The following is a 25956-nucleotide window of genomic DNA, read 5'->3' as shown; positions in this document are numbered from 1 at the left end:
GATGTCATTCAGATTTCTTACACATTTATTGACTGCCTACTTTGTGCCAGCTATATATTTGGCTCTAAGAATGGAACATTGAAAAAGTCACACACAGCCCTGCTGTGAACAAATATTTATTAAATCCTTTCCATACGTGAGCCACTGTTCTAGTCAGTGAACAAAGAAGACAAATGCCTTGGCCTCACAGAACTCATATTCTAGTAAGTAAAACAGACATAAAACAATTGAAAGCCCCAAAAGCTATCCTAGGAAGATCAGAATGGATAGTAAATACCCTGGGAAGGTATAACCATCCAGTGACGTATCCCTTTTATCCCAATAAAAACAAATTCATGAGAAAAAAAGTTGATCACACAATTTTTCATTTATTATCGTTTTTATACCTACTATGAAAAGATATTGGGTGGGTGATGAATAATATCCTGTGGGGGCAGAGATTCCAGGAAGAGACATTGAACCCAAGTATTAGCTAGATCATAACAGTGGGGGAAAGACAATCCTAAGTAGAGGGTACAGTGTATGCAAAGCCCCTGATGTTGTACGTAGTAGGTATACAGTAAGTCCTCACTTAATGTTGTTTATCGGTTCTGCAACTTTAAATGAAACGATGTATAATGAAATCCATTTTATCACTGGCTAATTAATTATAAACAGAAGTTAAGTTCCTATGGCATCTTACCATGTCATAACAAAAGAATGTTGAACAAAACGTTATTCAAGGACCTGCTGTTTTTGGCCAAAAGAAGGCCACTGAGGTTGGAAGACATATATTATTGTTTTATGGGGTTTATTTATTTTCAATAAAAATAAAATTTTATTTGAATTCTTATTTTCAGCTTCTAGGAGCCAATGGAAATGTAAACATCAATTCAGAATTTCGCTTGCAGCTGTATTACCCACCTAGTAACCCTCAAACCTATTTAAATGTTGTTGAGGTTTTTGAATGGTGGTCAAAATTTCCAAGATACCATTATCCATCAACACTGTATGTGACTGTAAGAGGATTGAAAGTTCCAGACTGTGTAAGTTAATATCACACGTAAAGATGTATCCTCTGTTGTTGAGATTAAATGGTAACATTTTCATTTCTAAAAAGATAAGATCTCTAGAATTATTTTAATAGATTTGTAGGATAGAAAGTTATCTTCAGAGATTATGTCTTGATCCTGTAATAGCTAATACTTAAAAGATACTTAAATGAATTTTAAGTAATAAAAACTGGTTTCATTGTTAAAAAAATGTGTTTTTTAATACTGTTTTTAAAAAAATTAAACATAAAGAATGATGTAAAACAGAAATTGACAAATATTGTTTATAAAGTATCAGATAGCTAATATAATAGCTTTTCAGGGTATACAGTCTGTGTTTCAGTTACTCAATTTTGCCTTTGTAGGCAAAATTTTGCCCTATGTAGGTGGTAACAAAAACAATTTGAAAATATGTTCCAATAAAACTTTATTTACAAAAACAGCAGGCTAGATTTCACCTGGGCCATAGTTTGCAAACATGATTTATAGGCATGTTTTTTACAGTATTATTTAAATAACTAGCAAATAATCTTTCTACTGCTATTTTCCATAGATAAAAATTATAACGATCTTAGCAAAGATGAGATACTAAAATGAAGTGAAACTTTTGATTTTGTCTTATTTGCTATAAGACATTTCAGATCAGTTGCATATTCTGTAGTTGATATTATAAACTGTGACCACAGAGTTGGTTTGCATTAATTTGAATGGAGTTAAATCTATTTTTTAAAAATGAAAGATTTTAAAAACTTTAGATCTAAATTATATTGGTTTTGTGATATTACAGCCAGAGATACCAGAGTATATATCAGAGCCACAACATAGCATCTAGTAGGTATTGGTGAAGAGGCAGAAACAAGGGGCCAGAGTTATTAAAACATTTCACGTACCATTTAAAATCTATTTTTCTCCCAACTTCTAAGGCCTTTTTGGTTACAGGACAGTATTTTCAAGCAACTTTCATTTTATTCAGAATAACGTACAAATAGAAGAACTTTTTCTGGATTACATTTTGAAAACATTTTCATATTGTTTGTTTCAATATTTTAAAAACCATCTAGGCTAGAAAAGAAGAAATTAACATGATATATAATTTTCTCATTTTCTATATATTTTTAGGTAAAGCCACCTTATCATTCTCTGACGGCTGTTCAGGAAGAAAAAGGTGTATCCATGTTCTCTGAGCCACACGGTGAGTCAAGTTCAGTGGACCCAGAGCCTGGCCTAGAGGACTCCAAGGAAGTAGTGAAATGGAAACGACTGCCCGGGCAGGTAAAGTGTTTGATGATACTGGGTTCATTTAGATATTCACTTACTTAACCAGTCCACAACTCCTAGGATAACTAGATTGCTATTTAAAACTGTCAGGCCTGACCAGACGGTGGCGCAATGGATAGAGTGTCGGACTGGGATGCAGAGGACCCAGGTTCAAGACCCCGAGGTTGCCAGCTTGAACGTGGGTTCATCTGGTTTGAGCAAAGCTCACCAGCTTGGACCCTAGGTCGCTGGCTTGAGCAAGGGGTTACTCGGTCTGCTGAAGACCCACGGTCAAAGCACATATGAGAAAGCAATCAATGAACAACTAAGGTGTTGCAATGCACAATGAAAAACTAATGATTGATGCTTCTCATCTCTCCGTTCCTGTCTGTCTGTCCCTGTGTATCCCTCTCTCTGACTTTCTCTGTCTCTGTAAAACAAAAAACAAACAAAAAAAACCTGTCAGGTTATTCTTGTTTTTAACCACAATATTGCCAGTCCAACAATTCATTTGATAAGTAATAATAGAGTGCTTATCATCAGCATAAAAACACTGTCTAGGTTGTTTGTTTAGGGACTTGGGCAGTTTTATTAGTTTGTTAGAGTTACCATAAAAGTATACTTCAGACTGCTCTTCTTAAACAACAGAAATTTGCCTGGCCTGTGGTGGCGCAGTGGATAAAGCGTCAGTGGAAAGCTGAAGTCGCAGGTTCAAAAACCCTGTGCTTGCCAGTCAAGGCACATATTAGAAGTTGATGCTCCCTGCTCCTTCCCCCTTCTCTCTCACTCTCTCCTCTCTAAAATGAATACGTAAAAATATTTTAAAAAATAAACCAGAAATTTGTTTACTCTTAGTTCTGCAGTCTAGAAGTCCCAAGATTAAGGGTCGACAGAGTTGATTTACTCTGAACCCTTTCTTCTTGGCTGCCAGGTGGCTGCCGTCTCGCTGCCCTTTCATGGTCTTTTCCCTTTGTACACCCCCCTGGTGTCTTTTCCTCTTCTAATCAGGACCCACCCCAACAACTTCATTTTAACTTAATCAGCTAGTTAAAGAACTTATCTCCAAATACTTTTACATTCTGAGGTACTGGAGTTAGGGCTTTAACACATGAATTTGGGGGTATAATAAGTAAAAAGATAGATTGATATCTATAAGAGGTATGTCTCCCAAATGGATTTTAGTTTTTAAAAGTGGATTTTTTTAAATGGATTCATGAAAATTTTTAGACCCTGGATTTTTCCAGAATCACATTTTGGTGAATATATGTGCGTGTATCTTTTTCTCCCACAAGTTGAGCAGTTTTTAATGTTTTATTTATTTTTTCTTACTTGGAGTATTCGATAGCAAGAAGGATTGCTGCTATAGTTTTGTAACTCTCTTATTTGTTTCCACAAAGACTGGAGTGGTTCATTTCATATTTCTGAGCCAATACCAGTGTAGTTTATCTAAAAATCTTAGTTTCTGCAAACATTTAGTATTACATGAGGTGATTGTTTCCCCAGACCTTCCTACTCTCTGTGTTTTGCATCACATTTGACTTTCTTTTTGAGGCCAGTTTTACAGATTCATCTTCATGTCATTTAAAATACTTTACATGTCATAATATGGGAGGAATAGCATTTCCACTGTGCCCTTAGGGACCTTTCACATCTGTTGGGGAAACAGAAAACAGTGCCAGTGTTCTTCACTGTTAGGAATGCTGCAGAGAATTCTTGAGGAAATGTAGGTATAAAAATAATTGTATAGGTGAGCAGTTCTCAAAGTGTGATTTGGGAACTGAGGGGTAATGGTAAACTCAACCTGTCTTCATAATCAAACCATAACGATTCTAATGATTTTATTATTATTATATGTAGTTTCTTTTTCTCACAAATACACACTGGAGTTTTCAAGAGGTTGAATGATATGTGATTATGAAATCTAGCTATCTTTTATTAAGACAGATATTAAAGAGATTTTTCAGAAGTAGAGAACAATTTTATTTTGTACGGTTATTATTCATAAAAGGACATTGTTTTAACATTTCATGCATTTGCTACTGGTTTTTTTTGATGAGTCAACACATTTTTAATTTATCAATTTTACTTTGTAATATAAATAGCCATGGATATATCCATATATACAAAAGTTTTGGGGGGACTTCAAAAATTTTTTAAGACTAAAGTATCTTGAAACTAAAACATTTTGAGAATTGGATGTTTGAAGAAGGTGAACTGGAGTTGTAGAAAAAGGGGTTCATTCAACTGGTAGGTGGAGTTTGAGATAGACTTTAAAGGGTGGCCAGGTTAGGGATGGGTGAAGAAGGGAAAGGTATTATATGGGACAGATTTATAAATAAATGGGGAAGAACCTGCTGTATTCATTAGCCTCTCAAAAAGCTGGCTGGCTGGAAACCAGGGTCTGTATAAAAGAGGATTGTACAGGCAAGGCAGACCACATTATGGAGTGCCTTGATGATACAAACTAATACTTGGTTGTAAGGGATGGGAGAAACTAGTGGAAGATGTGGGCTAGGAGAGAAGCCTGGTCTCAGTCACACTGTAGGGCAAATTAATGCTGGCAGTGGCACGGAGGAGATCGTGAGATAGGAATGAGAGAAACCCTCAGATGGCAGTTGCAGTCATGATGTGAGGTAAAAAAGAGTCTAACCTTGGTATAATGGTGGCAAAAATGAAAAATAAGAGATGAAGACAAAAACGAAAGAGTGAGCATAATTTAGTGTCTGATGAGGTAGTAAAGAAGAAGGAAGTCAGTGATGTTGAAGCCCTTTATTGATATTAAACTTACATTGGCTATTCCAAGTACAATGTCAGACCCTAAGAATACAAAGGAAATGATAGTGGCTTCAGTGACTTTAGCTGAAGACAGTGGTTTTTAACTATTTTACACTTGGGAGCACCAGTGAAAATAGAAGAATTATTTTGGAGACCGCTAAGGCAGAAATTGCCCTGAGCATGAGTGAAGTCGACTAAGATCACTGGGTCTATACTCTTCATACAAAATCACGTTGTTTAACTCATGGACTAGCTGAAAATTTCTGGCAGACCTGTCCATGGACCAGTGGTTGGAAAACACTGGCTTAAGTGACTGAGCAGAGGTTTCCTCATCTACATCTGCTCTAGGAGCAGCAGCAAAGGATTGTCAAACCTCCTGACTTTTCCTTCAGTTTCTTCCTCTTTTTAACCTTCTCTTCCTTTTCAAAGTCATCTGGATGGAGAATGGAGGATGAAAATGGGTAGCATGGTCTCTGGTATATTATTGCCGCCTAATAAATGTCTACTAAAATTTTCACCTTCCAAGTAGCTACTCAAAATGCTGCCTCCTAATAATGCTACTAAATTTTGATGCTACTTATGAAAAAACTGGTACCTATCTAGAGTGCAGGCCCTTGAACTAATAGTCTTAGACTAGGCTCATTAAGCTAGGCATGACCCTCTTAATATTCCTGATAAGCTATATATAGTAATAATGGTCGGTCATAGGGTTACTGTGATCAATATACAAAGACATGTAATAAAGTACCATGTTCTTGCCATATAGTTAGGACCCAATATGTGTTTAATTGAACTTTTGGAATAAGAAACACAGGAACGAAGGCTCACTAAAGTTTGGAAGAGGCAGAATTAGAACAAATAAGTAGTATTTTCTACAGTAGATAGTAATACAGGAAATTTTGGGTTTCATTTAGTAATGAAATTAGTGAATCAAAAACCAATAGGAAGTGATTGATTACTTTGAAAGCACATTTTGGGAGGTAGCCACAAATGATGGTTATTTTAAAAGAGAAAAAGAGAGAGAATGAAATTGATACATCCTGGTCTTAAGCTAGGCGCTGAAGTACATTCATGGTCTCAGAACAAATTTATTGCTCAGAAAAAAATCACATATTAACTGCTGTCATGGTATTAAGTGTGTGACATACTTTTTTATGGTTATAGCTGTTTGGTAGTAACAGCTTTAGAGTGTCAGATATTGACATTTTCTACTCATATTTTAAGTGAGTTCAGTACTAGTTAGATATGGAGTAGAAATTCACTTAATTTTATGGAGATCTGATTTTTCTCTTTAGAAAGTAAATAAATTACAATGGTTGTCCACAATTCTGCTTGCTCTTCTCATCATAGAGGGACTTAAAAAAAATACCTCAAGTAATTGAAATTAACAACTAGCATTCATAAATGTTTCTTAATCTGTTTTGAATTTATGGTTTTTAGGCTTGCCATGTCCCCAACAAGCTCTTCTTCTCACTGAGTGCCGGAGAACAAGGCTGTTTTTGTCTGTCTTTCTCTCACAGTGGAAGAATATTAGCAGCGGCCAGCGCCAGCCGCAATGGCTATCTAATTATCTGTGAGTAATAATCCTGTTTGTTTAATCCAGGGGTAGTCAACCTTTTTATACCTACTGCCCACTTTTGTATCTCTGTTAGTAGTAAGATTTTCCAACCACCCACCGGTTCCACAGTCATGGTGATTTATAAAGTAGGGAAGTAACTTTACTTTATAAAATTTATAAAGCAGAGTTATAGCAAGTTAAAGCATATAATAATAATTACTTACCAAGTACTTTATGTCGGATTTTTGCTGTTTGGCAGAATAAATCTTTATAAAACAACTTACTATAGTTAAATCTATCTTTTTTTTTTTTTTTTTTGTATTTTTCTGAAGCTGGAAACGGGGAGAGACACTCAGACAGACTCCCACATGCACCCGACCGGGATCCACCTGGCACACCCACCAGGGGTGACACTCTGCCCACCAGGGGGCGATGCTCTGCCCCTCCAGGGCGTCGCTCTGTTGCGACCAGAGCCACTCTAGCGCCTGGGGCAGAGGCCAAGGAGCCATTCCCCAGTGCCCAGGCCATCTTGGCTCCAGTGGAGCCTCGGCTGCAGGAGGGGAAGAGAAAGACAGAGAGGAAGGAGAGGGGGAGGGGTGGAGAAGCAGATGGGCGCGTCTCCTGTGTGCCCTGGCCGGGAATTGAACCCGGGACTTCTGCACGCCAGGCCGATGCTCTACCACTGAGTCAACCGGCCAGGGCAAAATCTATCTTTTATTTATACTTTGGTTCCTCTGCTACCACCCACCATGAAAGCTGGAACGCCCATTAGTGGGCGGTAGGGACCAGGTTGACTACTAGTATTTTAATCTGATTGAAGTCTTTATGGAAGAGATTCTTTGGTTTATTTTTATTTTATTTTTTAGATTTTATTTATTCATTTTTATTACAGAGAGAGAGAGAGTAAGAGATAGAACAGGGGGAGGAGCTGGAAGCATCAACTCCCATATGTGCCTTGACCAGGCAAGCCTAGGGTTTTGAACCAGCAACCTTAGCATTCCAGGTCGACGCTTTATCCACTGCGCCACCACAGGTCAGACGAGATTCTTTGGTTTATAAAGTTCTTTGAAATTTTCATTTGAATCATACCCCAACACAACTCAATTCTCAATTAAATCAGTTTCTTCAAGTAAAGTAACAGTTCTTTTTTTGGGGGGGAGCAGTCAGACTCCCACATGCGCCCAACTGGTATCCACCCAGCATGCCCACCAGGGGGCGATGCTCTGCCCATCTGGGGCATCACTCTATTGTGACCAGAGCCATTCTAGCGCCTGACCAGAGGCCATGGAGCCGTCCTCAGTGCCAGGGCCAACTTTGCTCCAATGGAGTCTTAACTGCCGGAGGGGAAGAGAGAGACAGAGAGGAAGGAGAGGGGAGGGGTGGAGAAGCAGACGGGCGCCTCTCCTGTGTGCCCTGGCAGGGGATCAGTTCTTTTTATTAATTTGTACTTTTCTATACAATACATTTTCAGAAGTAGAATTTTACACTTTTCTATACAATATGTTTTCAGAAATAGACTGAAGAGTGGGCAGTTGTTTTTAAGACATGCCAGATGATTTTTGTAAGCATTTTTCATAGTTTTATAAATTTTTATTAATGTTAATGGGGTGACATCAATAAATCAGGGTACATATATTCAAAGAAAACATGTCCAGATTATCTTGTCATTCACTTATGTTCCATAACCGTCGCCCAAAATCAGATTGTCCTCCGTCACCTTTTATCTAGTTTTCTTTGTGCCCCTCCCCCTCCCCCTCTCCTCTCCTCCTTCCCTCCCGCGTCCTCCCTCTCCCCAACCCCCGGTAACCACCACACTCTTGTCCATGCCTCTTAGTCTCGTTGTTATGTCCCACCAATGTATGGAATCATGTAGTTCTTGGTTTTTTCTGATTTACTAATTTCACTTCGTATAATGTTATCAAGATCCCACCATTTTGTTGTAAATGATTCGATGTCATCATTTCTTATGGCTGAGTAGTATTCCATAGTGTATATGTGCCACATCTTCTTTATCCAGTCTTCTATTGAAGGGCTTTTTGGTTGTTTCTCTGTTTTGGCCACTGTGAATAATGCTGCAGTGAACATGGGGCTACATGTGTCTTTACGTATCAATGTTTCTGAGTTTTTGGGGTGTATACCCAGTAGAGGGATTGCTGGGTCATAAGGTAGTTCTATTTTCAGTTTTTTGAGGAACCACCATACTTTCTTCCATAATGGTTTCACTACTTTACAGTCCCACCAACAGTGAATGAGGGTTCCTTTTTCTCCACAGCCTCTCCAGCATTTGCTATTACCTGTCCTGTTGATAATAGCTAATCTAACAGGTGTGAGGTGGTATTGCATTGTAGTTTTGATTTGCATTTCTCTAATAACTAATGAAGATGAGCATCTCTTCATATATCTGTTGGCCATCTGTATTTCTTCCTGGGAGAAGTGTCTGTTCATGTCCTCTTCCCATTTTTTTATTGGATTGTTTGTTTGTTTGTTGTTGAGTTTAATAAGTTCTTTGTAAATTTTGCATATTAGGCCCTTATCTGAACTGTTGTTTGAAAATATCATTTCCCATTAAGTTGGCTGTCTGTTTATTTTGTTATCAGTTTCTCTTGCGGAGCAAAAACTTTTTAGTCTGATGTAGTCCCATTCATTTATCTTTGCCTTCACTTCTCTTGCCTTTGGAGTCAAATTCATAAAATGCTCTTTAAAACCCAGGTCCATGAGTTTAGTACCTATGTCTTCTTCTATGTACTTTATTGTTTCAGGTCTTATATTTAGGTCTTTGATCCATTTTGAATTAATGTTCGTACAAGGGGACAAGCTGTAGTCTAGTTTCATTTTTTTTTTTTTTTCTGAAGCTGGAAATGGGGAGGCAGTCAGACAGACTCCTGCATGTGCCCGACCGGGATCCACCCGGCACGCCCACCAGGGGGAGATGCTCTGACCATCCGGGGCCTCACTCTCGCGACCAGAGCCACTCTAGCGCCTGGGGCAGAGGTCAAGGAGCCATCTCCAGCGCCTGGGCCATCTTTTGCTCCAATGGAGCCTCGGCTGCAAGAGGGGAAGAGAGAGACAGAGAGGAAGGAGAAGAGGAAGGGTGGAGAAGCAGATGGGCGCCTCTCCTGTATGCCCTGGCGGGGAATCGGACCCGGGACTTTCGCAGGCCAGGCCGACGCTCTACCACTGAGCAAACCAGCCAGGGCCTAGTTTCATTCTTCTGCATGTGGCTTTCCAGCTTTCCCACCATCATTTGTTGAAGAGGCTTTCTTTTCTCCATTGTGTGTTGTTGGCCCCTTTATCAAAAATTATTTGACCATATATATGTGGTTTTATTTCTAGACTTTCTATTCTGTTCCACTGGTCTGAGTGTCTATTTTTCTGCCAATACCATGCTGTTTTGATTATCGTGGCCCTATAATATAGTTTGAAGTCAGGTATTGTAATGCCTCCAGCTTCATTCTTTTTCCTTAGGATTGCTTTGGCTAATCGGGGTTTTTATAGTTCCATATAAATCTGATGATTTTTTTGTTCCATTTCTTTAAAGAATGTCATAGGAATTTTGATGGGAATTGCATTAAATTTATATATTGCTTTCGGTAATATGGCCAGTTTGATTATATTTATTCTTCCTACCCACGAACAAGGAATATTTTTCCACCTTATTGTATCTTTTTCAATTTCCCTTAACAATGCTTTATAGTTTTTGTTATATAGGTCCTTTACATTCTTTGTTATGTTTATTCCTATGTATTTTATTTTTTTGATGCAATCGTGAAGGGGATTATTTTTTTGAGTTCGTTTTCTAATATTTCATTGTTGGCGTAGAGAAAGGCTACTTTTGTACGTTAATTTTGTATCCTGCGACCTTACTGTATTGGTTTATTGTTTCTAGTAATCTTTTTGTGGAGTCTTTCGGGTTTTCGATGTATAGGATCATACCATCTGCAAAAAGTGATACCTTTACTTCTTCTTTTCCGATATGGATGCCTTTTATTTCTTTCTCTTGTCTGATTGCTCTGGCCAGAACTTCTAGCACCACGTTAAATAAGAGTGGAGAGAGTGGGCAACCCTGTCTTGTTCCTGATTTGAGGTGGAAAGTCCTCAGTTTTATGCCATTTAATATGATGTTGGCTGATGGTTTATCATATATGGCCTTTATCATGTTGAGATATTTTCCTTCTATACCCATTTTGTTGAGTGTCTTAAACATAAAGTTGTGTTGTATTTTATCGAATGCCTTTTCTGCATTTATTGAAAAGATCATGTGGCTTTTGTTCTTTGTTTTGTTGATGTGGTGTATTACGTTAACTGTTTTACGTATGTTGAACTATCCTTGAGATTCTGGAATGAATCCCACTTGATCATGATGTATTATTTTTTTAATATGTTGTTGTATTCGATTTGCTAGTATTTTGTTTAGTATTTTAGCATCTGTATTCATTAGAGATATTGGTCTGTAGTTTTCTTTTTTTGTGCCACCCTTGCCAGGGTTTCGGTATGAGGGTTATGTTGGCCTCATAAAATGTGTTTGGAAGTATTGCTTCTTCTTCAATTTTTTGGAAGACCTTCCGTAGAATAGGGACCAAGTCTTCTTTGAATGTTTGATAGAATTCATTAGTATAGCTGTCTGAGCCTGGACTTTTATTTTTGGGGAGGTTTTTAATGGTTTTTTTAATTTCTTCTCTACTAATAGGTCTGTTTAGGCTTTCTGCTTCTTCCTGACTCAGTCTAGGAGGGTTGCATTGTTCTAGGAATTTATCCATTTCTTCTAGGTTATTGAATATAGTGGTATAAAGTTTTTCATAGTAATCTACAATAATTCTTTGTATATCTACGATGTCCGTGGTGATTTCTCCTCTTTCATTTTTGATTTTGTTTATATGAGTTCTTTCTCTTTTTTCCTTGGTAAGTCTTGCCAGGGGTTTGTCAATTTTGTTGATCTTTTCAAAGAACCAGCTCCTTGTTCTGTTAATTTTTTCTATAGTTTTTCTGTTCTCTATTTCATTTATTTCTGCTCTGATTTTTATTATCCTCTTTCTTCAGCTGGTTTTGGGTTGTTTTTGTTCTTCTTTTTCCAGTTCCTTAAGGTGTGAAGTTAAGTGGTTCACTTGGGCTCTCTCTTGTTTGTTCATATAGGCCTGAAGTGATATGAACTTCCCTCTTATCACTGCTTTTGCTGCATCCCAGAGATGCTGATATGTCATATTGTCATTTTCATTTGTCTGTATGTATCTCTTTTTTTTTTTTTCATTTTTCCGAAGCTGGAAATGGGGAGGCAGTCAGACAGAGTCTCGCATGCGCCCAACCGGGATCCACTTGGTATGCCCACCAGGGGGCGATGCTCTGCCCCTCTGGGGCATCGCTCTGCTGTATCCAGAGCCATTCCAGCGCCTGAGGCAGAGGCCATGGAGTCATCCCCAGCACCTGGGCCATCCGTGCTCCAATGGAGCCTCGGCTGCGGGAGGGGAAGAAAGAGACAGAGAGGAAGGAGAGGGGGAGGGGTGGAGAAGCAGATGGGCGCTTCTCCTGTGTGCCCTGGCCGGGAATCGAACCCAGGACTCCTGCACGCCAGGCTGACGCTCTACCGCTGAGCCAACCGTCCAGGGCTGTATATATCTTTTGATCTCCGCGTATATTTCTTCTTTGACCCATTCATTTTTTAAAAGTATGTTTTTTAGTTTCCACATTTTTGTGGGGTTTTTTCCTCTCTTTTGCAGTTGAATTCTAGTTTCAAGGCTTTATGATCAGAAAATACAGTTGGTACAATTTCAGTTTTTTTGAATTTGCTGATATTATTTTCATGGCCCAACATATGGTCAATTCTTGAGAATGTTCCATGTACACTAGAGAAAATGTATACTCTGTCGCTTTGGGATGAAGTGTCCTGTAGATGTTTATCATATCCAGGTTCTCTAGTGTTTCATTTAAGGCCAGGCCACTATTATCTTTATTGATTTTCTGTTTGGATGACCGATCTAGAGCCCTCAGCGGTGTATTGAGGTCTCCAAGTATGATTGTATTTTTGTCGTTTTTTTGATTTTAGGTCAATAAGTAGCTGTCTTATATATTTTGGTGCTCCTTGGTTTGGTGCATATATATTAAGGATTGTTATGTCTTCTTGATTCAGTGTCCCCTTAATCATTATGAAATGACCATTTTTGTCTCTGAGTACTTTTTCTGTCTTGTAGTCAGCATTATCAGATATGAGTATTGCTACGCCTGCTTTTTTTTGGATGTTATTTGCTTGGAGTACTGTTTTCCAGCCTTTCACTTTGAATTTGTTTTTATCCTTCTTGCTTAGATGTGTTTCTTGTAGGCAGCATACAGTTGGATTTTCTTTTTTAATCCATTCTGCTACTCTGTGTCTTTTTATTGGTGAGTTTAATCTATTTACATTTAGTGTAATTATTGACACTTGTGAGTTCCCTATTGCCATTTTATAAATTGCTTTCTGTTAGTTTTGTATCTTGTTTGATTCTTCTCTTTTGTTTTTCTGTCATTTGTTTTTGTTTGTTTGTATTCCATACTTCTTTTCTCTGTTGCTACCTTTTTTAAGTCATGTGCTTTTGTGGTGGTTTTTTCAAGGGTGGTTACCATTAAGTAATGAAAAGGGTACCTACCATATTCATTGTAGTACCCTATCTTGCGAGTGTTTCTGCACTTCATCGTCTTTTGCTATTGTTAATCTCTGTTCTCCCCCCCTCCCTTTTTTTTTGCTTTTGTTGTCACAGTTTAAATTTGGTTTTATTGTGTTCTTGGTGGAGCTTTTATTTGTGGTTTTGTTTTGTTTTGTTCTTTGGATCTGGTTGGAAAACTCCCTTTAGTAATTCCTGGAGTGGGAGTTTTCTGATGATAAATTCCCTCATCTTTTCTGTATTTGTGAATGTTTTTATTTCTCCTTCGTACTTGAAGGATAACTTTGATGGGTATAGTATTGTTGGCTGAAAGTTCCTCTCTTTCAGGGCTTTAAATATTGGGGTCCACTCTCTTCTAGCTTGTAGAGTTTCTGCTGAAAAATCTGATGATAATCTAATAGTCCTTCCTTTATATGTTGTATTCTTCTTTTCCCTGGCTGCCTTGAGAATTTTTTCTTTGCTGTTGGTTTGTGCCATTTTCATTATGTGCCTTGGAGTAGGTTTGTTGTGGTTAAGAAAACTCGGTGTTCTGTTTGCTTCTCGACTTTGAGGCTTTAGTTCTTTCCACAGGCTTGGGAAGTTCTCGTCTATTATTTGTTTGAATAAATTCTCCATTCCATTTTCTCTTTCTTCTCCCTCTGATATACCTATTATTCTTATGTTATTTTTTTGATGGAGTCAGACAATTCCTGTAGGGCTTTCTCATTTTTTTTTTTAATTTTTGAGTCTCTCTCTTCTTCTCTCTGTTGTGCCTCAAGTTGCTTGTCTTGTATGTCACTAATCCTATCTTCTATCTGGCCTGTTCTAATAGCTAAGTTGTTACCTTGTTTTTCAGTCCATGAATTGAGTTTTTCATTTCTGTTTGATTTGTTTTTTATAGTTTCAGTTTTTTTGGTAATATATTCTTTGTGGTGGTTGAGTTGTTTTCTGAGCTCCCTAGATTGCCTTTCTGTGTTTTCTTGTATATCTCTGAGTGTTTTTAGGATTTCTATTTTAAATTCTCTGTCATTTAGCTTCAAGGTTTCTGATATATTAAATTTTTTCTCCATAGATTTTTCCACATCTATCTGTGTTATTTCTCTTTCTTTTGTATCCATGATATTTGATTTCCTTTTTCTTAATGGCATCTGACGGTGGTCTTGTTGATAGCACTTCGCCTTCAGGGTGTGAAACTCTGGAATACTCCAAGAATAGATTTTTCTGTCTCTGGTTTGAACTTGTTGAAATTTTGGGGAGATTTTTCGGTCTGTGTCCTCATGGCGCCATTTCTATGACATCACCAGCATTTTTTATATTAAATAAAGAAATTTAGAACCATGAAGGATAATAAATCTCAGGAAGAATTCCAGTTCAATGTAGCTGGTTGATTACATTGTTTATTGGAATTATAAAAGCCCTCCAATTTGTTATGCATTGGACAGTAATGATTGGCTCTGGAGGACCTGAATTAAGATTTCTCATTATGATAGAGAAGTCAGCAAGAGGCCAAAAACCCACTCTCAAATCGCCTCTTCTTCGCCCCCAATGGGGGCTAAGCCATGCCACTGACAGCCATGCCACTGAGTTATTTTGACTGGCACCTGAGGTTAGGGAGACTTTGCACAGAGCATGCTTAGAGTGAGGTCAAATAAAGCCAAGTCCTGAGAATAGAGCCTTTCTGAGAGCTTCAGAACTCTTCTACCCCATCCGGCGACTGCTAGGCTACTGGTTTTCATTACAGTTGCAAAGCTATTATTGTTTAAGGATACTGTGGCCTGACCAGGCGGTGGTGCAGTGGATAGTGTCGGACTGGGATGCCGAGGACTCAGCATCCCAGGACTCCCAAGGTCACCAGCTTGAGTGTGGGCTCATCTGGCTTGAGCAAAAAGCTCACCAGCTTCGGCCCTGGCCAGTTGGCTCAGTGGTAGAGCATCGGCCTGGCGTGCTGAAGTCCCGGGTTCGATTCTCGGCCAGGGCACACAGGAGAAGCGCCCATCTGCTTCTCCACCCCTCCCCCTCTCCTTCCTCTCTTTCTCTCTCTTCCCCTCCTGCTGCCAAGGCTGCACTGGAGCAAAGATGGCCCAGGCACTGGGGATGGCTCCTCGGCTTCTGCCCCAGGCGCTAGAGTAGCTTTGGTTGCAACAGAGCAACGCCCCAGAGGGGCCAAGAATCGCAGAGCGTCGGCCCCTGGTGGGCGTGCCAGGTCAATCCCGGTCAGGTGCATGCAAGAGTCTGACTGTCTCTCCCGTTTCTGGCTTCAGAAAAATACAGGAGAAAAAAAAAAAAAGTTCACCAGCTTGGACCCAAGGTTGCTGGCTCGAGCAAGGGGTTACTCGGTCTGCTGAAGGCCCACGGTCAAGGCACATGTGAGAAAGCAATCAATGAACAATTAAGGTGTCACAACGAAAAACTGATGATTGATGCTTCTCATCTCACTTCGTTCCTGCCTGTCTGTCCCTATCTATCCCCCTCTCACGCTCTCTTCCTGCAAAAAAAAAAAAAAAAAAAAAATGATACTTTGGAGCCTGGGAGATGGGGATGGCAAGGAACAAGGCAAGTTAAACTATGACAAAGCTTAACGATCTTACTGAGATTTAGCTTTTTTCTTGAATAAATCCTCCTCAGAATGTTGCAAGCCTTTGTGTAATTTCCAGAGCTCTGGAAAAGTTAATTTTGGCAATTTTTTTTTCCAGTGTTCTTATTATATACTTTTATGAGGGAGCAGATTCTCAAGGTCCCTTATTTTGCTATGCCAGAAATACATATACTTCTGTATTGCTTAGTATTTTAAAGGCATTTGGTTTGACCACTAGGTGGAAGTAGAGACTTGGAAACATTGTTCTGTGAAGTCATTATCTGAGACACCAGCTATTTTCAACTGGTGTCCCGCAAGAGGCCCACCAGTGTGCTGTAAGAATTATTAAACATGCACTACCTGACCATTTAGTCAGGGGCACGGACCTCTTTTTCCTTAGATTGTTAAAGTAAAAAATGACAGCCAATACAACCAAAACCATCGTGTTAATATATCAAAATTATACCAATTTCTTTCTTGTCAGATTGGCAAAAAAAAATTTTTTTGGTGTGCTGCTGCAGACTTTTAATAATTAGTTTATGTGTGCCATGAGATGAAAAAGGTTGAAAATCACTGTTATATTGATTTTATTGTATTCATTAACATAGCAATACTACACTGTAAATCAGATCGGGTTTCTGTTCAGTCCCTTACTATACCTATAATTTTAGTATTAAAATTTTTTTCTGACAATAGTGTAGTTTACATTTCTTGTAAATTAAATAGCATTTTCATTGAAATCGAATTTTCAAGTAAAATAATATCTTTTTAATGAAAGCCCAAATGGTAGAATCTTCAAAGTGAATTGCAGTTTAAATGTTATTTATTATTTCATTAATTGACTATGAAAAAGTAATAGGAAAATTGCTTTGAAAAGATGAGAATAATTGTTAATTATAGCATATTAGAAAATATGTGTGTAAATTGTGTCTAAAGTAAGTAAAAATATTTGTAAGTAGATTTTGAAATTTTTTATTATGAGAATCTGGTGATAATCTTAGAGACACTGCTTACTGTATGTACAAATTCTACTTTATGAATTTGTATGTTACTGTATTAAGGATCCTCTCTCTGGAAGCATACTAATTTTTGAATATTTTTTATTAGTATACGAAATTCCTTCTGGACGTTTCATGAGAGAATTATGTGGCCACCTCAATATCATTTATGATCTTTGCTGGTCACAGGATGATCGCTTTATCCTTACTGCATCATCTGATGGAACTGCCAGGTGAGTCTAGTTGAGAAATCTTTATTGTGCTTGCTGTTTGCCATAAAAGAAAGCGAGGAGGCTATAAAGCTATGATAAAACTACTCATGCTTGAGTTATATTTTACTTATCAAGACACTGTCATAAATATGCATCAGATGGACAGACTGATGAAATAAGTAGCACTGAAAACTTTCTTCTTGAAGACATGTTTGTAAATATATTTTATTTATGTAATATGTAGTATTTCTAGTCCTTCCTGTCTTTTAATGATCATTATGTACCGTTTGATTGATACTTGGAGATGAGGTTAGTAAACAGGTGAGATTTCCCCTAGAACATAAGTTCTTAGTGGCAGGGATTCCCTCTTCACTCTTAGCTGGGTACAGAGACCAGGGCACAGTGGTGCTCAGTGTACAATGTAGGGTAAGTAAATGAATATACACCTTATGTCTTAGGAGCTTTAGAGATTGTCAAATACTAAATTAGCGTTTTTTTCTAATATCAGTCTTAAAATAACCTCTTTCAATTTAATGTGTCACAATAAAATATTTTTAAAGCTTTTTAAAGTTTCACTTTTGTAACTGCCTGATCTATCATGGATGTATTCTAAAAATACTATTAGTTGTTTGAGATGCTTTCATTATGTCCTTTAAATTTGATTCCAACAAATGATATTTATTCTCTCTACAGACTAGGAAAGTGACATTCAGAACAGTTCAAGATCCACTCTGATTTCACTCATGTATGCTTCCTGTTCTTTTAACACACTTTTTTTACACACTTCTAGTGTCTTGATCCTTTTTTCTATTCATCTTCTCAGCTTCCTTTTTAATGTATAGTGTCTAGTTGTTTAAGTTATCATTACTGTTTATATTTCAGTGAAATAGAATAACACCTGGTGATAATTGATTTACCTATCTAGCTCAGCTGGGAACCTACTATTAGTCTCCCTTAACAATACCCCCAAGAACGGCATTGCCATTCTGTCGGATGCGGGGTTATGCTAGAGAAAAATATATCACCTTGCTGAGACCTGACTATGGATTTGTCAACCTGAAAATCACCTGAGTTCTCATCTCTGCTGAGCAGTCGTTTTACTCCTCTTTGTTCAGCTGTCTTTTCTCATCCCTCTGGTAGCAGATCCAAGTTGTCTATTCTAAAGCATAGTCTCCCCACGGTCATTAGGTGACTTCCTTCAATTCAGTGCAATTTAGCCAGACATGAACTTCCTGTTTTTCCCTCTGGTTTCCCATCTAATGTCTGTAAATTTACCTATCTTTATCTCTGTCCATCTCTCTTAACAGAGATGTATGGGTACAGACGCCTTTAAAGCTAATCTTTGATCTGTGCCTTTAATCTTCAGTTCTGTTAACCTGTATTTCCTGCACCTCTTGAATCTTTAGTATCTTTGTCTGTTGATTTTGTCCTCTCATCTTAGAACTACAGCATGCATGGTTTCCAACCATGGATTGAAAACACAGTTTCAAAATACAGTTTACAAACGTGTATAAGTGGACCGTCGATGTTCAGACTCATGTTGTTGAAGGGTCAACTGTATGCTCATACCTCCTCATGTTTAAAAATCTTTTTCTTAATTCTTTCTGCCTAACCTGTGGTGCAGGGGACCTGGAACGCTGAGGTTACCAGTTCGAAATCCTGGCTTGCCCGATCAAGGCACATGCAGGAATAAATACTACAAGTTGATGCTTCCAGCTTCTCTCCCCCCACCTCTCTCTCCCCCCTCTCTCTCTAAAACTCAATCAATAAAAAACTTCAATAAAAATAATAATAATAATTCTTTCTGCCTTCCAACTATGTTATTTTTCTTTCTACATCATCAAGAGCATCCCACATGCAATTGCCTTTACTTCAGCCCAGTTAGTGTGACCTTCACTCCCACCATGCTATATAGACATTTTTCAAAAGGTCAGCAGTTACTTGCTAATTTTCAGATTCGTTGGCAAGTTTTAGTTCTCACTCTGTGTGCCGTACTGCAGTAGTTAATTATTGACCAGTCTTGACATAATTTCAATTTATGGTTTTTATTGGCAACCGCTTTTGTTTTCTTTTGAGGACTTTGATCAATTCTCATTCTCTTTCTTTCTTTAGTTCCTTTTTTCTGCCTATTCTCTATAGATGTTTATCTTCAAGATTCTTTTTTTTTTTTTTTTGTATTTTTTTCGAAGTTAGAAGCGGAGGCAGTCAGACAGACTCCCGCATGCACCCGACGTGGATCCACCCGGCACGCCCACCAGGGGGCGATGCTCTGCCCATCTGGGGCATCACTCTGTTTCAACCAGAGCCATTCTACGGCCTGAGGCAGAGGCCCTGGCGCTGTTCTCAGCACCCGGGCCAACTCTGCTCCAATGGAGCTTGGCTGCAAGAGGGGAAGAGAAAGAGAGGAAGGAAAGGGGTAAGAGAGGAGAAGCAGATGGGCGCTTCTCTTCTGTGCCCTACCAGGAATTGAACCTGGGACTTCCACATGCCAGGCCAATGCTGTACCGCTGAGCCAACTGGCCAGGGCCTATCTTCAAGATTCGTTACTTGATTGTCTTCCTTGGTTGGGTATACTTATCCTGGTCTCTCTCATCTTCTCTGGCTTTGAATCTCACTTATATGCTAATGACTTCTAGCTCCCACTTTTTTCTGAGTTTAACTGTCTGTTACACACTTCTGTCTGGATTGTCCAGTAGCTCATCAAGTCCAAAATCAATCTTACCAAAATCACCACACTTTGTTTTCCTCCTTTAGTCCTCTTCCACTGTACATTTTTAATGACATCCTTACCCACTCTGTCTCCCATGCTGGGAATCAAGAACTAGCACTCATCTTTCTTTCCTTTCCACTATTTATTCTACATCTAAGAATGCTAAAGTCTGTGAATCCTCTCCTAAATGGCTTACCATTCTATCATCCTTTTTATCCTCATTGCTGTTGCCTTAATTCAAGCCCTTGTTCTCTCTTGCTTAACCTGATGCTGCTAAACTTCCCCAGTGTTCTGTCTCTAGCCTCCAGCATCTGTAGCCCCTTCCAAAAGGCTTTCATAATGCCTTGATTGAAAATATTTTGATTATCACTGCCCTTTGGAATATGGTCCAGTTTCTTAACATGGCGTGACAAGCGGTCCCTCACTGGCCTTACTTTCTGCTCTCATGGTCTTCCCATGTACCCTCTGCCTCGTGCACAGTCTTTTGAAATACCATTACCATCATCTTTGGCACCTCCTTGCCCTGCTACCTAACCTATTCTTCCTATCATTAAGTGACTTTCCTTCTCATTTACTTAAACATTTAAGTGCCTTTTGTGAGCCATTGTTTGCTCATAGCCATCATTTAAAACCCAGCTCAGATTTTGCCATTTCTTGAAGCCATCTTGGATTTCCCCATACAACCTGTAATATATTGTATTAAAGTATGCTTTTTTCTTTATGTAGCTTTGAAATGGATACTAATTTAGAACTCTTTATATCAGAAAAATACTGTTGCGAAGGAGTTAGTGAATAAAGAAAGAAACACTAGCTAGAACCAAAAAGACAGTAGTAGCTCATCAAGGTTTTAAAAGAGGTAAGGAATACATACAATGAATAATAGGCTAATGTCAAAAAGGAAGAGAATTAAAGTTGGTAATGCTCAGAAGTGGCAGAAATATGGGCTTCTGCCCATGTCTTCTCCTTTTGTCTTCCTCAGGGTCCCTGTCATATGTTATCATCAGTATTTCCTCAGTAACTGTTTCCTACTTACTGGGCAGCTCTGTGCCATAAGGTTTTAGCCTAAGTCTCATTTTTTAGTTATATCCAGCATAATATATATTTTTCTCAAATCAACGACTGGTCATATAATCAGAAAGATTTTCCATGTGTAGTGGTTCCCAAATAGGCCTACACTGCTTCACACACATTGTTTGAACTTTGATATGTTTTTCTGTTCCAATTCTAGTAACTTATTTTTGTGCAGACATCTGTTCTTTTCAAATTGTGTATTCTTCTGTTCTGTCTCTGATGAGTCTGATTTTCTCAAAACCCATTAATACATTTGTTTTAATCTTGAATTCTAGCATTGATTGGGTGACTGAAGCCATCATTGATGCCGGTTTTGTTTTACATAAAAACCTTTATTATTTTTTTATTTTTTATTTTTTATTTTTTTCATTTTTCTGAAGCTGGAAACAGGGAGAGACAGTCAGACAAACTCCCGCATGCACCTGACCGAGATCCACCCGGCACGCCCACCAGGGGTGAAGCTCTGCCCACCAGGGGGCGATGCTCTGCCCATCCTGGGCGTTGCCATGTTGTGACCAGAGCCACTCTAGCGCCTGAGGCAGAGGCCACAGAGCCATCCCCAGCGCCCGGGCCATCTTTGCTCCAGTGGAGCCTTGGCTGCGGAAGGGGAAGAGAGAGTAGAGAGGAAAGCGCGGCGGAGGGGTGGAGAAGCAAATGGGCGCTTCTCCTGTGTGCCCTGGCCGGGAATCGAACCCGGGTCCTCCGCACGCTAGGCCGACGCTCTACCGCTGAGCCAACCGGCCAGGGCTTTATTATTTATTTTAAAATATTGGTGTCCATGTTAATTATATTGAGCTATTTTTAAAATATAATGGCTTCATTTGTGCCTGTATTTCAAATAATGCTGCTGACTTATTAGCAAGCCAAAGAAGTGCTTACCTTTTACAATCTTCATAAAATAGCCCCTCCAAATTAGTGATTCTGTTCTTTTAATAAATACTATATTTCATGTAACATATGTTCATTTGCAAGTATTACTATGGTTAAAATGTTTATGCTCTGACACACATGCTTTAGTTTTAGTTGAAAACATGTACTTTCACTTCCTTCATTATTAGTTTGGATTCTTAGTAATTAAAGATCATATCCTGTATTTTCAGCAGCTGCTGAGAAAACTCATTGAATATTATTCTTCACTACTGACTGTCTTTTCTCTGTTTTATTGATAATTTTGTAAAGGACTTAATTCTCTTTAGTTCTAAGGCAGTAATTAAAAGGCTGAATTATCAGTCCTCATATTAAAAGATTAATGTATTCTTCAAATTCTAATAACTGAAGCTTTTAAAAATCTGGTATTCTACACTCATCTAGTATTTTCCTGTTGTTAAATTTGCCTGTTTTTACTGAGTGACTAGAAGTGCAGAATATCTAACATGACAGTTTAACCCTTAGAGTTTACTCTTCTGTCAAGACTGTAGCCGTGACAATAATACTAATTTTTTATTGTCCATTATTTAGAGTGAGAGATCCTGAGAGTGTTAAACACAAAGTGAGTGCTTAATATCAGATTGGCTATTATCCATCAAAATATAATAATTATTTTAACGTTATTTTAGTCATCTTCATATAGTGCTTTTGTTATGGCTTTAAAGTCTTTGATATGTTCCTGTTTATTATGTAGGGTTTGAAGTTACTAATATAAAGTTAGTAGAGTATCCTATTATCTAATCCCCCACTATTAAGTACTTTGCAAAAGCAATTTACACAACCTAAATGAGAAATCATTAAAGTTTCTCCCTATATTTTATTCTTACGTATATTGTACTAAAGCAATATTTTACAGACTATTTGTTGTGTTTGTTTAATCATTGTCAACAGTGGGTAGATTTAAAAAAAGTATATCCAAATACAAGTATAAATATTATAGTTTTTCATTTGATAGTATAGATCAGGGGTAGTCAACCTTTTTATACCTACTACCCACTTTTGTATCCCTGTTAGTGGTAAAATTTTCTAACTGCCCACCAGTTCCACAGTAATGGTGATTTATAAAGTAGGGAAGTAATTTTACTTTATAAAATTTATAAAGCAGAGTTACAGCATATAATAATAATTACTTACCAAGTACTTTATGTTGGATTTTCGCTAAGTTTGGCAGAATAAATCTTTATAAAATAACTTACTATAGTTAAATGTATCTTTTTATTTATACTTTGGTTGCTCCGCTACCGCCCACCATGAAAGCTCGAACGCCCACTAGTGGGCAGTAGGGACCAGGTTGACTACCACTGCTATAGAATATAATTAGTAAACAAATTAACCTTTATGCTTGATAAAAACTATAAGGAAATAGCTTGTCACATTTAAAGAACTCCCATCATCAAATATATGAACACATTAATTTTTACTTACAAAATTTAAATTTAGTTTACCATTGTCACTTGCCTATTTAAGTCCCGTTGGCTATATTGGTTCCTAGAGAAATTTTTAAATAAACTTGTGCCTTTCAGAAGTAATATGTAACTTTTTGTCCTTTTCCAGGTTATGGAAAAATGAAATAAATAATACAAATACTTTGCAAGTTTTGCCTCATTCTTGCTATGTTTACACGGCTAAATTCCATCCAGCCGCGAAAGAGCTGGTGGTTACAGGATGCTACGATGCTGTGATACGAGTCTGGAAAGTGGTTATGAAAGAGGAGCCTCCATTATTGGTCCGACAGCTTAACGCTCACAACAATTTAATCAACACTCTCTGTTTTGATATTGAAGGTATGTCAGAGAATATATTCCTGATTAAGGCTAGTTGTATGAAGAATTAAAATTTTTTTTTAATCTCACTAGGATGAATATTTAAGTTTGAGAGGGATTTTATGTATTAATGATTGTGCCCATTGATATTTATGCATATTTTGAAGATTGTATGATAGAGCTGGGATAGATCTGGCACTAAAGGAGTTCTGTTTGTGATTTTAAAGTCACATTAAGTTCATAAACATTTAGCTTTAACCTTTGCTGTAACCAACAGTCACGTTCCAGATTCCGTAAATGTATATCACTGGATTAGTGTTTATTTCCTTAGTACCTTTTCTTTAAGGGCCTTATAAAAGTTAAAGAGTAAAAATGAGGAAGATAAAGAGAAAATCCCAAAAGAATATTGAAATTATGTATATCTGAAATGTAACAGTTATTTTTTTTAAATCTTCAGAAACAAATAGAGAAATTTTCAATTATTTAATAGTTAATCTTAGTCTGTGAATAATACAGATTTTTTTTTCCTTCAGTGAGAGAGGGGGAGGCAGAGGGGCAGAATCTGCATGTACCCTGACCAAGATCCACTGGCAAGCCCACTAGGCTCTGCCCATTTGGGGCATCCATGGCTCAGCAACCTAGCTCTTCTTAACGCCTGAAGCAGAGGCCATAGAGCCATTCTCAGTGCCTGGGGCCAACCCACTCCAGTAGAGCAGTGGCTGCAGGAGGGGAAGAGAGAGGGGGGCGGGGGGAGCAAGAGGCAAGGGGTGGAGAAGTAGGCACTTCTCCTGTGTGCCCTGACCAAAAATCAAACCCAGGACATCCACATGCCAGACCAACACTCTACCACTGAGCCAACTGACCAGGGCCAGATGGTATTTTAAAGACATAAAATATAGATTACTTTTATCAACTGAAAGAATAAAGAAATGTATTGTATCCAATATTCACCTTTTACATTATTTCAAACACTAAATGTGTAAGTCATAGCTATAATTAATTATTATGGGATCCAGATTAAAATTATACTCCTAATGTTCTCTGTTTAACTCTAAGGATGTTGGTATATTGGAACACACATTCAGGAAAGGTTAACCAGCAATATAAAGGTATCTGAGAACCGTGTCATAATAGAAGTAGCTCAGATTATAAAAAAGAGATGAAGAATTTCTTCCTTATTTAACTAAGGTATTCATATTAAGAAAAAGAGAAATCTGCCTGACCTGTGGTGGCACAGTGAATAAATCATTGACCTGGTATGCCGAGGTCGCTGGTTCAAAACCCTTGGCTCACCCAGTCAAGGCACATATGGGAATTGATGCTTCCTGTTCTCCCCCCTCTTTTCTCTCTCTCTCTCTCTCCTCTCTAAAATGAATAAATAAAATCTTTAATAAAAAATAAATAAAGAAGAATCAGTCTGTGTTGCTCCCATCAATAAAGATAGGGCCAAAGTTATAGAAGACAGATATTTTTTTGTTTAGAGTTAGAAAAAACATCCTAATACATATAACAGTTTATCATGTGTATAAGCTATAAAATTCACAGTTTCTGAATGACTATCTGTTTGTAATGGTGCGTAAAATATTTCTGAGTGGGTGTGAAGTTGAACGTGATGGTCTCTGAGGTCCCATTCAACTTTAAGATGGGTTGACTTTAAGAATTAATATTAAAATGGAACACCTGTTATTTATTATTTTATTTATTCCCTGATCGAATTCCTGCTGGGTCTCAGGCATTATGCTAACAGTATATATTAGATGATAGGTGTTTTTCCAGGAATATAAAACAGATTACATAGGTTGATAAAGGTGAGCAATAGAGATACATACTGGATAGTTCACATAATTTGTTTGGTTTTGGTTTGAGCCATGTATGTATGCATGGTAATGTTCATTTCTTTTGTATTAAAGTCAGGGAAGTCCAAAGGGAAATAAGTCATCAAAAATAATTCAAAAGAGTAAAGAATTTATTTAAAGATAATTGAGATTTGAGAGTTAGTTGTATTTGTTTCTTTTTATTTGTTTTGGCTCTTTAAACTGAAATACTTTAACAGCCCTAGGATTCTTTAACTGTTTTATTTTAATGCACTTTTCAATTTCATATTATTTCTTTCTACTGTTATATGCCATTAATCAGTGAGTAATCTTATTTTTTAAATAGGTTATCACATGTACTCCGGAGACTGCATGGGGACGATTGTGGTCTGGAATACCTATGTGAAAGCCAGTGACCTGGAGCACTCGGTGCGCCACTGGGATATCAGCAAGGTAGAAGACCACATTTCCCATTTGGGGGCTTAATTAAAGAAATGGAAAACAACACTGAACCACCTGCCCTTAAATTAAGATATCAGGACACTATATTCTTTCTCTTCAAAAAAGTTAAGTTTTTCTCAGTCCGTGAAAAATCTGTTGTCATTGATTAACGATCCTGGCTTTCTGATGGCTAATTGATGATGTAGTAACTTAGAG

The 25956-nt window shown here is 37.9% G+C and overlaps 1 protein-coding gene across 1 annotated transcript in view; it reads left to right on the top strand.

Moving 5' to 3' along the window:
- Positions 1-25752, top strand: part of LOC136318415 (jouberin-like) — a gene marked incomplete at both ends in the record, with an annotated part of 38015 nt that extends 12263 nt beyond the window's left edge. Inside the window, 6 exons of the mRNA XM_066250729.1 lie at positions 840-1025; positions 2151-2303; positions 6504-6636; positions 16912-17035; positions 23277-23506; positions 25646-25752. Coding sequence (XP_066106826.1) covers positions 840-1025; positions 2151-2303; positions 6504-6636; positions 16912-17035; positions 23277-23506; positions 25646-25752 — 933 coding nt within the window. The remainder of the gene's footprint in view (positions 1-839; positions 1026-2150; positions 2304-6503; positions 6637-16911; positions 17036-23276; positions 23507-25645) is intronic.
- Between the last annotated feature and the right edge of the window lie 204 nt (positions 25753-25956).

The sequence above is a fragment of the Saccopteryx bilineata genome, unplaced genomic scaffold (genome assembly GCF_036850765.1).
Source record: "Saccopteryx bilineata isolate mSacBil1 unplaced genomic scaffold, mSacBil1_pri_phased_curated manual_scaffold_188, whole genome shotgun sequence".
NCBI classification, from domain to species: Eukaryota; Metazoa; Chordata; class Mammalia; order Chiroptera; family Emballonuridae; genus Saccopteryx; species Saccopteryx bilineata.
Note: the sequence above shows the minus strand (reverse complement) of the source record. Positions and strands in the feature narration are given on the sequence as shown.